This window comes from Suillus subalutaceus, assembly GCF_016647625.1.
Source record: "Suillus subalutaceus strain FC151 chromosome Unknown DFJ58scaffold_26, whole genome shotgun sequence".
Lineage (NCBI taxonomy): Eukaryota > Fungi > Basidiomycota > Agaricomycetes > Boletales > Suillaceae > Suillus > Suillus subalutaceus.
Window position 1 is genome coordinate 80,924 of NW_024540275.1, and position 12,880 is coordinate 93,803.

Here is a 12,880-nt window from a genome sequence, read left to right on the forward strand (position 1 = left end):
CATATGGAAATACCGAGTTGACATGTGGGTAGACTTACATAGACATATTGATTATTTGAATGGGTGATATGAAGTGGCTAAGATGACAAGATGAAGTGTCAAAGTAAAGAGACGAGAGATAGAGAAGTGAAGGAGAGAACATCGTCAGCCTTTTAAACTCACAACATGTGGACGTTGCTAGATAAGGCGCCTGTGGACACGCATTGTGCCCCGAAAAGAAGACACACAAAGGTAAGAATGTGTGGTTGCTTCACCACAGGAATACATCTGTGGACTCTGGTAATTCCGTGTGGAATGCACTGCTTTGAACTACATGCGTGCATCAATCCACAAGAGCATAAACCTTCAACACCGCACGTCGCTCGTCCTTTGTAGACCTAGACGCATGTGGGACGATAAAGTGAGTACTGGCGCTTCTTCACTAGAGGATATGACATTACAGGGGCGTGCAACAGTACAAATCCATCAAAGTTTGAAGTATCGCAACAGTGAGATTTTCGTGGAGTATGTCAACACTCAACCCCAACCGCGAGCTTTGGCAGTGGTACCCGCTTGGGACAACAGTAAGTGATCCCCAGCACAAGCGGGCAGCTGATATATTACAGCTCAATGTTGCGCGGTGGAAAACAGCAGATGGCCTGAAGGCATGTCCTCACCGGTACCTTTGACGTGGGAATTGCATCAATGGACAATGGACCTAGAATAGGTAAGTCAAAATTAATTGTCCGTCTGCTCGATCATCCCGGCCCCGGTCTTAGTCATCCTTTTCTCGTCTCTTTTCTTTTATTCAATGCTCTTCTTCGTCAAGCATACATTTACCGCCACCTCAACGTATTCACATATCTTTCTGATTGGATTGCTCTGGTTTATGGCCTCAAGTTCGTCGAATTCGGGGGTTTCTCCCTTTGTTCCCCCAGCATCGCTTGTCGTCTCCGATCAAGAGCTCCCTGACGACGGGAAAGTACTCTATTGTGTCATCATGCGTTCTACGCAAGTTTTTTTTGGGTTCTTTGAGGTTTCCCGAGTGCGCCTGTTGGCGTCGAGACAGTATCCTGCGGGTGTTTTGTTGCCAGTCGCTGCCTCCAGCTTACGGCAACTCATCGAAAGTTTAACAAGGAGCAGTATATTGCCATCGCGCTCGCGCATGCCGTTGGTGTAAAGGGAGCAGGAGTTTCCTTATTTGGAAGTTGCACTTTCGTCGACGATGATCGCGGTCTCTGGGTCCTGGGATCAACAAGCTCAGTGACCGCTATGCAGCTCAAGATGCCATAAGAAGCGGATGCGGTGGCACCGAATTCATGAACCCTGGGCCTACTGAGTGCCTGCGGCAGGAATCACCACATCTCAAAAACAAATCTACCCAGAGATGATAACCAACCACGCGTCACGTTGAAGGAGCAAAATCTTTGATGGCAAGCCACTGAGGCCTCCTCAGCATCAAAGCAGAAGAGGCTCGCAGAAAAGGGCGCAAAGTAATCAGCAAAGCACAGTGGCACAACTTCGACGTCTACACCCAACGACTCTGTGCCAGGCAGCATGTGCCATACAGATACTCCACCTACCAGCATTTCTGCCGCAAACAGCATGCATGATCTGACATCCATGGCCAAGCTCCAGATCGCCACCGATAGGTGTCTATCGCGATGGAGGGTCCTGATCTGGCTATAGGAGTGCAGCGGGAGTGCTTGTGTCAGACGTGAAAGGCAGAGATATTAAAATCGATTCCTATACATTGTCATTCCATGGTCGTCTGCGGCTCATCGAGGGTGCAGAAACTACGGACAGCGCTATGGTCTATTGAAATGAGTCTGGAAAGGCGTAGTTTCATATTCCTTCTGCATCTTATTATCTTGCACTTCCCCCCTAGTCTACCTTCCTCCAATCCATCGCAGAGCGCGACATTGGGGGTTCCACCACACATTCACATCTACCTCCTCCGTGATGAGGCGGAACCGTCTGATGTCAATGTCGTTGACTTTATCGTGGCCTCCGCTCGCGAAAAGGTTGAAACTCGAAAAACGCATCAAAAATCCCAGCATCGCAGATGATGTTGATGACGCCGCCGTGGAGGCCGCATACGAGGAACTCGAGGAGATGGATCCAAATACATTTAAGACCAGAGATAGCAGTATCCTCCATGGTCTTGGCTTCAGCCAGGCTCAGATATGAGTGGTGGTTGGCGTATGCGCGTTGCCCTTGCACGTGCACCTTTTGTTAAGCCATGTCTACTCATCCTTGATGACCCGACGAACCATTTGGATCTCGGCGTGCCATTTGGCTTGAAGCATATTATCAACATACAACCACATTCTCATTATTACCTCGCATTCGCAAGATTTTGTAAGAACCAAAGTGGCTCTCGCTGCGAGTTCGAAGGGACGTGGAGACCGCTAGTGCGATGTAAATGAGCTGTAGAATTAGATTAGCGTTTAACGAAGGTTATGCGACAAGGATCGAAACGAGTCTTGAGATGATAAACGATAGATATGGCGATGCTGTTTAGATGACGAGTGCGATAATGAGTGGTTATGATTGCCTGTGGTAAGGAGTGTACATGGGCTACTTTGATAATGCGAAACGTTAAGGGTCGGGTATAGCTATGCCGAATCGATTATGTGACATCGGACCCTGAAGGGAGTGGCGTCGCGCCTGACAGGGTAGACTGAAAGGGAAGAGGGTACGAAACGATTGAGTGAATGGCGTTATAAACGAGTATGGTATTGACAGAATGACGAGAGTTGCATAGCGGTTTTTGTCAGATTCAGACACGGCGAACTGAGAATAGGGTGACGGTGACGAAGAATGAGAGCTGAGCGCTGAGGGTCGACAATGACGAGAGATAGGATAGGTGATGAAAGGGAGTCGAGGTCCGTGCTGACCGAGGTTGGCAGTGCGCTCAAGGTAAGCGTTGAAACGGCAGTTTCCGGCGTCAGACGATTGGTAATCCTTACAATTTCATGGACTCGAATCACTCGATCTATACTGCAGGCAGCAAACTGTACTAACGTCATGGATGTGATAATGAAGAAGCTCGTCTACTACACTGGTAACTACACCACCCACGTACGCCCTAAGCAGGAGAATGAGGTGAATCAGATGAAGGCATACCACCGTCAGCAAGAAGAAATAGCCCACATCAAAAGTACGTCTATCTCTTCCTCGCAGTTTACTATTGACTGAACGCTGTCAGATTCATCGCTTCCGCTGGTACATATGCCAACCTCGTGAAGCAGGCTAAGTCGAAACCAAAACTTATCAACAAGATGGAGGCGGCGGGACCCGTCGAAAAAGTCGAGACAACTCGGCCGCTGCACTTCCACTTCGAGGATATTCGCAAACTCCCTCATTGCATTCGATGAAGTTACCTTCTCATACTTGGGCAAGCCTGAAGATTACTTGTACACAAATTGACATTCGGTATAGAGTGTCTTTTCTTCCCATCTTAAGTCTTGTCCAGCTCACCCGTATGTAGTATGGACTCTTGTGTAGCCATCCTCGGTGCAAACGGTGCCGGAAAATCGACACTCCTCAACCTCATCCCTGGTGTCCTACAAACCTCTCAAGGCAGTGTTTCCAAGCATGCTGCACTCAAACTCACCAAGTACGGTCAACACAGCGCGGGCTATCAAAGCTATATGTCTAACGTTCTCCATTTCTTCCAGTTGTTTCTTCAATTTTTACCCCGTTTCCTTCAACATAGGTCGCTTTGGCTATTGACAGTGTCCAAATAGTTCCCTTCTTTGCGGTCGTTTCTATACCCTGGAATGGAGCATACTCTTGCAACTTCTGCAATATGGCTGCCAAGTCACACGTAGGGCTCCGGGAGCTGGTAGCGGACAACTTCATCTATAGAGGCGCTCACAAGGCTGTCGTACGAAGCGCCCCGGGGGTGGTCGTTAAATATGGCTGATCCAAATTCGAAGAGGAGGGTTTTGTTATGGAATTCAAGGTCCGCAACAAGACTTCGATACCCGTCCTGCGCGTTTTACATGCTCTTCCCCCGGTATATATGTGTGACAGCAGCCCACGGTACCCCGCTCGACAAGACGATGGGTTCTATGACTGCTCCCTGAGCTGGACCACGTTACTTCATAGCTGAAGGGGATCTCAGCACAGTTGCGGTCTGTGAAGTCATCTGCGACAAGTGGCCCACATACGTACTTCCCCGATAACACCGCCCCCGATCGCACTTCCGATAACACTGCCTACTGCCGAATTCATTGACGCTGAGGAGTGTTGCGAAGTCCTCCTGAAGTTGCTCTGCACTCCATCATGAACAGACGATGCGCTCTCTCCCTTTCTCCTTGACGTGGCCAGCTGTTGTGGGAGAGATGTTCGCTAGAGTCATTCGGTAGTGATCATGGAACAATGCATGCTATGTTGTCGAGCTTGGTGTAAGGTTGTGTACGGCCACAATATGCTACCATGTTAGATCGTATAATTCTGAGCGTCTATGTCCAACATCTCTATCTGATAATCGACTGGTCGTGGCATATCAGTGAGCTAAGGGGTTTGAACCAACTGCTTTCAAGCCAAGAAACCTGTCTCTCTCCATGCAGCTACCCACTTCCCCACCAATCCAACGCCAGCAATAGGTGCGCTCCTGAGGCTCTTACTTGCTTTCTCAGTTTCCACCGTCAATAATGGGTACCGCGTAGCCAGTTCCTCTTGCCCGTACTTGTTCTCAAAAAGGTCAACAGCTTCCGGCTTGGGTTGTTCACTTCATCAATGGGGCTAGCACGCAAAGCCTTCATCCACTCGTGCCTCGGGAGCGCTTTAAATTTCAGGCCGGAATTCTGGAGAGACGAGAGGATGGACGTCCACGGCACAAGCTTTGGATGAATCACATTCCAGACTGGGCACTCTCCCAAGGGCAAATGTTGAGGGGGAATATTGACCAGATCGAGGATAGCCTTCGCTGCGTAGTCCACTGGGAGCCACGAAACTGACTCTTCAAGGTTGGGAAGAATTCCGATTGTGTCTGTGCACTGCCACGGAATATGACAATCAGATATATCATCGATAACGGGGTTTCGTACCTTGATGATGAGTGAAATAGCTTCTGTCTCGTTCCACACGCCATTCTGAGAGTCTCCCACCATTTGGCCAATTCCTGCATGCACTTCAATGACTATTCCCCCGTGGAGAAAGAACATGTCTCACGTAGCACGCCCGCCCGAATGGGTGTTTGCTGAGAAGCAACTTGACAGAGCTTCTCAGTGATCCACTTCGATTGTGCACTAACGAAAGTCAGAAATCTGAGTGTCAACTGCGCGAGGTACGAGCTGCTCACTAGCCCAACCCCTGAGCGACAGAGGGATCGTCCGTGATGGCTTCTGGGATCGAGTCTGGTCCACGCCAAGCTCCGACAGCACTGATTGAAGATGCGAAGTAAAAGTCCGCTGGTCGTGGATGAGGCGATGCAAGGGCGAGATTAATTAAATTGACAGCTCCACGGATGTGTGGTTCGAAGCTATTGCTCTGTCAGTTGGTTTTCATCGAATTGAGGTGGACTTGCCTAGAAATGCCAAGATTGAAGTTGACCGCCCAAGCATTCTGCACACAAGATTAATGAGAATTAACTAAGTAGTGTTTTCGATGCCTACATGGATGATCAGTGTCGCCCGTGTTGCGATCTCATTGTACATGTCTGACTGAAGTCCAAGCTTGTCGGTAGACAGGTCAGAAGCGAGAGCTTTGACACGTAATTTAACCTTCTCATAGTGAGATGATAGCTTCCTTGTCTTCATGGAAGCTGTTATGCGACTGGACGCATCTGCATCGTCCTTTGCTCTGCACAGACAGTAAACAGTGGCCACAGAAGGGTCCGAAAGTAGTTCATCCAGAATATATGCTCCCAGAGACCCAGTCGCACCAGTCAACACAACCTACATCAATATCGCAATCAGAAGTAGGACTGGAAAGTAGAACAGTGGACCCACAACGCGAGGTGTAACTGAGATACTCGCAGCTCCATTTGTTCCGTTGACGTGAGCCTTGTGTGTATAAGTGAAAGAGCTGTACTTCTTAACAAGTTCCAACATGATCTCGAGTGGGTTTCGTTGTATCAGAGCACCTTCATTGCCAGAGGACGTTGCAACTAGGAGTCGAGCAATCCTATATTTTACCTCAGCCAAGGCTACATACAGGTATGGCATGAAGGGATGAACGTACTGCGTGATAGAAGGATGTTCGAAAACGGCGTTGGCAGACAGCTTCTTGCCACCTAGGTAGATCTCCTGCGCCGTTATTTAGCTTACAAGCAGCAATGAGGGGAACGTTTGAGCTGACTCTCTGAATGGTGTTTCGTATTCTGCTAGACTGCAACGAGTCTAGCCCGAAATCGAACAGGTCGGTGTCATCTTCTAAGTTGTCGATCGGTCTATCGACCGTCTTGCTGATTATATCTCTAATGGCTGTTCTAGCCTCCGCCTCGTCGGTCAGTCGTCTCTTCCCGTCCTCGTCAATGTCACCCTCTAGTCGTTCATAGACCTCATTGATGACGCCCTCGAATTCCTTGTACACCCGGGGTCTCAGAATACTGCCCTTATCAGCACGGGGAATCACCGTGCCGTAAGGGAGAAACTCAAGGGCTTCCGACGCAAGCTGTGAGTGCGAGGGAGCCTCGGCATTGGTGAGGGCGACGATAGGCGCCACAAGCTTAACGAGCTCCGAAGGAGAGCAGTCTTTTACGATTTCGGTTGGAAGAATCAGAGCTCCAATTTGAATGCGACCAGCACCGAAGATCACAGCATCCGCAATGTAGGGCGACGAGCGAAGTGTGAGCTCCATCGGGACAGGATTCGTCTTCTCGCCGTTAACCTGGGCATATTATTGAATAAAAATTATGTTGATTTGGCAACATACACACCATGACTAAGGTATCGTCGATTCGCCCGATGAACTTGTATGTATCTGGGATGGTGGGATGCTTGATAAATAGATCTTTCGTTGCGTATGACCCATCGGGTTGGTTGGTCATAACCTTCGCAGGTAATTGAGACGACGTAATCCAATGGTAGATAAACACTTGCCTTCATTGGCCAGCCATCTAAAACGAACAGTTCATAGGTATCCCCGCCCCGAGGTTCGAATCGCAGGTAATCGTTCACATTCGTGTTCACATGCGGCCCCTTAGCGCGCGTCCAATTCCAGCCCTTGTCAGTCTCAAAGTCACGGAAAGACGTCATGAGTTGACCCATTTCAGCTGCATTGAAAAGAGGCATGCTGAACGTCAAGTTTCCCTCGACCTGTCAACATATCACTCACTGAGACCATAATGACCAACCAAGCGGACGCCCTCGTTAACAAGGAAGTCACCGAGCTTGTCAGGACATGCGCTACCGCCGAACATGACAAGCTTGAGACTCTTGAGGATCTGCAGACCTTCAGTGGTCTCAGCGAGGATTTTCAATGCTAGAGGAACGCCAGATAGTGACTCCACATCCGGAGCTTGCTTGAGAAGCCTGATAACGTTGGCGGATGTCAATGGTATTGATCCAGTTGGGAAGAGGTACAGTGGTTTTGCAGAATATATTGCACGATAAACATTGGAGTGGCCGTGTCCCTGTTCAAGGCAAAATGAGTGGTTTCCGGAAAGACATGCGAGCAACATACATGATACAATGGCAAGGTCGTTAAAGTCGTAAGACCGAAACTCATGACGCAGTTGCCTATAGCCGCTTTGTTGGTTGCAGTAATCGGCTTTGGGAAACCAGTAGAGCCACTCGAGTGGATGATCGTAACTGGAAGAAGATATTCATCCTCCCACTTTAATGCAGGGTCCCATCGCGTCTTCTCTGGGTACAAAGAACGAGCGGCAGGGCCGAAGACGTCAGATGAAGGCTGGTTGATGATCGTCACAGAACTGGGGTTGCTGAGATGGGTAAGAGCTTCTGTTGCGGAAGGTAGTAGCACATCTTGCACTATCATGTGGGTTGCATTTGTCACGGTCAACAGGTGGGCAATCGCGGGAGGAGAGTTATTCGGCGACAAGAAGAGTACGCCTGTAGAAGGATTGACAACGTCAGAGCAAGATTGCCGTATGTCACGGTTATGCACTAACAGTAGCCCATTCGATAAAGCGCTAACTCGGTGACTAAATAACTTATGTTGCTAACGCCTAGAAGCCCAACAGTCATCCTACTGGTGGTGTCCCCTTTGGAACGGCCATTCAGTAGTCCATTGTCCCGTAGGTGGTGGGCAAACAAGGAAGCTGAAGCATCAAGGTCAGCCAGAGTATACTTGATGTACTTCGTGGCTGCTGTGAGTTTCGCCCACAGAGTTTAAGTAGCACATCGTACTTACATTGAAGTCCTTGTCTGGTATGCCCAAGATTTCAAGGTTTGGGTAATTGCGAGTACGTTCGGCTATAAGGTGGTTGAACGAGTATATCGTGGACATGGTATTTAGGTTGTTCAATCGCTGATGAAGGGTATCTGAAGCCGTTTTCGCCATTGGCAACTTCGGGCCTATTTTAAAGGACTCGATAGTCAGCTCAGTAGATTGATTAAGCAGTATCCCCACTTCCCACTAACGTGGGAAGTGGGTTTTGTCGGATCGAAATCCCCAGGCACCTATACCAAGTGATCAGTCCCCTGTTCCTACTGTACTTCCGTGCATCGTAGGAGGCCGCTGCTGTGGATTGCCGCTGCGCGTGACCACCACCACCGAGTCGCAAAGTTAGCAACCTTGATCATCTGATTCGATCGTGATTCGCATCCCAACAAGATAGCGTCGTTGGATGCCTGTGAACCGATGGATTTTAATTCTGGATTATTTAGGCCTGCCCAGTATGGGGGTGTTGAAGCAACAACTTGAAGCAGGGACACGAGTCTTGTGTCTAGGCAGGCCGTTAGCCCCTAGTAAGACGATAATTAAAGATATACGACCGGACCGGTCTTTCGAGCTGACCTCGGACTTCTAGGTATCCATGTAGACTAATTATAAGTCGGACGAAGGCTAAGTATAGTATTACTACTAGAGCGCCGAAGCTGAAATTCAGTGTTTTGAATTATATTGCTGTTAACGTTAAGAATCTGAAGTAGGAGATGAGATGGAAATATTCGGACGCAGACGATACGCCTTATATACTGCAAAATTTACAGGTTTTTACTTGAACAAGAATATCTCTCCTAGTATATTTCTACTTCAACACATTTGAAGACTATAATACTACTAGTACAGCATGCACAGCAACTTCGTGGGTTCCTGCAACCCGACAAGCACCTACTCGTCCTTGAACTGTATCCAACCATCCAGCAAGCTTGCCATAGATTGAAACATCTATTTATCACATCCCATCCCATCTCCATCGCGCTTTGGGATCCTAAGCAACTTACTTTGACTCCAACAGATCCTTCAAATCTTCGTACGTCGTCCCCGGAGATAAATATCACTTAGATGATTTCTAACTGCACTCAGCTAGTACTCTCAATTTGTCCATTTCATCACGCATATCCCAACCTTCGTGAATGAGTGAGGAACAATGTCAGATTTTCTCACTCTTGTCCCTCTCTCGCTTTCTGACCCTTTTGAAAGTTTTTCCATCGTTTGAAGGAACTTTGGCGAGGCTGTCCCAAGTTGCTGTCAAGGGTGCTCAATATAACTCCCGAGAACGTCAGCCCCACCCGAAGTGTCTGGAAGGGACCCGAGTGGATCTCCTCAAATACATCCACCAATCACTGGACGAAGAGAAGAAGAATCAACTTATATGGCTGCATGGCACGGCAGGTGTCGGAAAGTCTGCCGTCGCGTTCACCGTAGCAGAGAAGATGCAAGTTCTAAAAGTAACAGAGGGGACGAATGTCGAAAAGCGGCTAGCGGGAACATTCTTTTTCTCGCGCAAGCACACGAAACGTTGCACGGCTGGATATTTCTTTGCAACGCTTGCCTACCAACTTGCCAACAATTTTCCATCCATCCGGAATGATGTGAACAGAGTCATCCGCGACAACCCTGCTCTACTAGACCCCGACACACCTCTCTGTGACCAGATGGAGGCTCTCTTTCTCAAACCTCTCCAGCGGCTTCGATCCAGATTGCGCGAGTGTCCGCCTTTGACGTTTGTTATTGATGCCCTTGATGAATGCGCATCCGAAACCGAGCTTACTGATCTTATCCTTTCCCTTGCACGGGCTCTTCGTGAGCCTGATCTACCCGTTACACACATTCTCCTCACGAGTCGCTCGGAATCGCATATCTGCAAAGCCTTTCAGAACAAGGAGGTGCAGCCGTTGTTGTGCGAAATACCCGTGAAAACTTCTGGGGAGAATATTACTACCATCGTCTCGCTCGACGGCGCCGATGTTGACAACGACATATATGTATTCTTGCAGCATTCCTTCGCAGAGCTGGCAAGTCGCCATACTGATTTCCCTTAGCCATCGAAGGATGATCTCGCGAAGCTGGCGATCCGAGCGGGCAGACAGTTTCATTGTAGCGTCTACGATGATGAAGTTTATTATCGGTGATGGATACAAGGATCCTCGTGATAAGTTACAATTGATGCTCGAACTGACGAGCGAGCTGCTACCAGGAACGCATGTGTACAAGTTATACGACCGTATCCTTTCCACATGTGCTGACCCCACGCGGGCATACCTATACTTGTCCATTGTCACTGCGCTTGCGGACCCTCTGCCGCTGTCACAAATCTCGAAACTTCTTGGCCCTGGCCAGGGTTGTGATGTTGAGGCAACGCTAGTGCAGCTACGGTCTGTCATGGATATTCCTACCGACAGCACTCTCCCCGTGAATATCTATCACTCGTCCGTTCGCGACTACGCTTCCGACCCCTCAAACTGCGACCTCCCTCAAGTATTCGATATCGCATCACCCCACTCCCTACTCGCTGATTCCTCTTTTCGCTTGATGATGAAAAGTTTTCCAGAAAGCACGGCCCTTTTGGATGCGCTCTTAGAACTGAAGAAACAGAGCCAACTTGAAGCTATGCAACCTGAGTACCCCCATCAATTAGAAGGTTTGCTATCCTTCCTCGTTCGGCCACCAGAGCCACTGTCAGTTCTCATCTGTATGCTATGGCTTCGGGGAGATCGTGCTTCAGATTTACAATATTGGCTGGGGACCGTGGACGGGCGTGCCTGGGTGCAGACCACGAATGGGCGAGACTGGCTACAGATCGAGGGAGGACGGGAGTGGATGCAGACCGAGGGAGGACGAGAGTGGCTGCAGACCGATGGAGGACAAGAGTGGCTGCAGACCGAGGGAGGACGGGAGTGGCTGCAGACCGAGGGAAGACGAGACTGGCTGCAGACCGAGGGAGGACGAGACTGGCTGCAGTCCCAGGAAGGACGGCACTGGCTGCAGTCCCAGGAAGGACGAGACTGGCTGCAGACCGAGGCAGGACGAGACTGGCTGCAGACCAAGGCAGGACGAGAGTGGTGGCTGGAGACCGAGGAAGGACGAGACTGGTTGCAGACCGAGGGAGGACGGGACTGGCTGGAGACCGAGGGAGGACGGGAGTGGCTGGAGACCGAGGGAGGACGGGATTGGCTGGAGACCGAGGGAGGACGGGATTGGCTGGAGACCGAGGAAGGACGAGACTGGTTGCAGACCGAGGGAGGACGGGAGTGGCTGGAGACCGAGGGAGGACGGGAGTGGCTGGAGACCGAGGAAGGACAGTGCTGGCTGGAGACCGAGGAAGGACGACGCTGGCTGGAGACCGAAGGAGGACGAGACTGGCTGCAGACCTGGAGAGGACAAGACTGGCTGCAGACCGAGGGAGGAAAAGACTGGCTGCAGACCCAGGAAGGACAGCGCTGGCTGCAGACTGAGGAAGGACGACGCTGGCTGCAGACCGAAGGAGGACGAGAGTGGCTGCAGACCGATGGAGGGAAAGATTGGCTGGAGACCGATGAAGAGGGAGAGTGGTGGCCGCAGACCGAAGGAGGACGAGAGTGGCTGCAGAGCGAGCGAGGACAAGAGTGGCTGCAGACCGAGATAGGATGGCAGTGGCTGCGGACCACGAATGGGCGAGACTGGCTGCAGACCGTGGCAGGACGAGACTGGCTGCAGACCGAGGGAGGTCGACACTGGCTGCAGATCTTAGGAGGACGAGCCTGGCTGCAGACCGAGGGAGGGCGACACTGACACTGGTTGCAGAGCGAGAAAGGACGACACTGGCTGCAGAGCAAGGCAGGACGAGAGTGGTGGCTACAGACCGAGAGAGGTCGATGTTGGCTGCAGACCGAGGGAGGTCGAGAGTGGCTGCAGACCGAGAGAGGACGAGACTGGCTGCAGACCGAGGGAGGAGGACACTGGCTGCAGACCTGGAGAGGACGAGACTGGCTGCAGACCGAGGGAGGACGAGACTGGCTGCAGACCGAGGGAGTGCTACACTGGCTGCAGACCGAGGGTGGAAGAGTCTGGCTGCAGACCGAGGGTGGACGAGACTGGCTGGAGACCAAGGCAGGTCGAGAGTGGTGGCTGCAGACCGACGAAGGACATGACTGGCTGGAGGACGAGGGAGGACGAGACTGGCTGGAGACCGAGGGAGGACGTGAGTGGTGGCTGGAGACCGAGGGAGGACGTGAGTGGTGGCTGGAGACCGAGGGAGGACGTGAGTGGTGGCTGGAGACCGAGGGAGGACGTGAGTGGTGGCTGGAGACCGAGGGAGGACGAGACTGGCTGGAGACCGAGGCAGGACGAGACTGGTTGCAGACCGAGGAAGGCCGTCGCTGGCTGCAGACCGAGGCAGGACGAGACTGGCTGCAGACCGAGGCAGGGCGAGACTTGCTGCAGACCGAGGCAGGACGACGCTGGCTGCAGACCTGGAGAGGACAAGACTGGCTGCAGACCGAGGGGGGACAAGACTGGCTGCAGTCCTGGAGAGGACGAGAGTGGTGGCTGCAGACCGAGG

The 12,880-nt window shown here is 51.0% G+C and overlaps 3 protein-coding genes across 3 annotated transcripts; 2 read left to right on the plus strand and 1 right to left on the minus strand.

Annotated features, from left to right (window-relative positions):
- Positions 1-1,602: 1,602 nt before the first annotated feature.
- On the plus strand, positions 1,603-2,169 carry DFJ58DRAFT_725352 (uncharacterized protein; the record flags this gene model as incomplete). Its single annotated transcript, XM_041385230.1, has 4 exons — positions 1,603-1,631; positions 1,669-1,792; positions 1,868-1,938; positions 2,004-2,169. The coding sequence occupies 4 exons, from the start codon at positions 1,603-1,605 to the stop codon at positions 2,167-2,169; spliced, it is 390 nt and encodes a 129-aa protein (XP_041246409.1).
- Positions 2,170-2,962: 793 nt separating this feature from the next.
- DFJ58DRAFT_775478 (uncharacterized protein) lies at positions 2,963-3,277 on the plus strand. Its single transcript, XM_041389441.1, has 2 exons — positions 2,963-3,142; positions 3,191-3,277. Exons 1-2 carry the CDS (start codon positions 3,010-3,012, stop codon positions 3,226-3,228), a joined length of 171 nt encoding a protein of 56 aa, XP_041246410.1. The 5' UTR covers positions 2,963-3,009; the 3' UTR covers positions 3,229-3,277.
- A 1,250-nt stretch (positions 3,278-4,527) lies between these two features.
- DFJ58DRAFT_715247 (L-aminoadipate-semialdehyde dehydrogenase) lies at positions 4,528-8,403 on the minus strand (the record flags this gene model as incomplete). The annotated part of the gene is made up of 16 exons (XM_041384111.1): positions 4,528-4,683; positions 4,722-4,988; positions 5,040-5,113; positions 5,164-5,240; positions 5,294-5,473; positions 5,519-5,556; positions 5,607-5,888; positions 5,943-6,117; positions 6,175-6,239; positions 6,292-6,822; positions 6,872-6,985; positions 7,029-7,207; positions 7,270-7,567; positions 7,618-8,006; positions 8,066-8,252; positions 8,308-8,403. 16 exons carry the CDS (start codon positions 8,401-8,403, stop codon positions 4,528-4,530), a joined length of 3,108 nt encoding a protein of 1,035 aa, XP_041246411.1.
- Positions 8,404-12,880: the final 4,477 nt, after the last annotated feature.

Coding starts and splice junctions, on each gene's coding strand:
- DFJ58DRAFT_775478 (XM_041389441.1), top strand. CDS start 3,010: ATGGATGTGATAATGAAGAAGCTCGTCTACTACACTGGTAACTACACC. Junction 3,143..3,190: donor AGAAATAGCCCACATCAAAA/GTACGTCTATCT, acceptor GAACGCTGTCAG/ATTCATCGCTTCCGCTGGTA.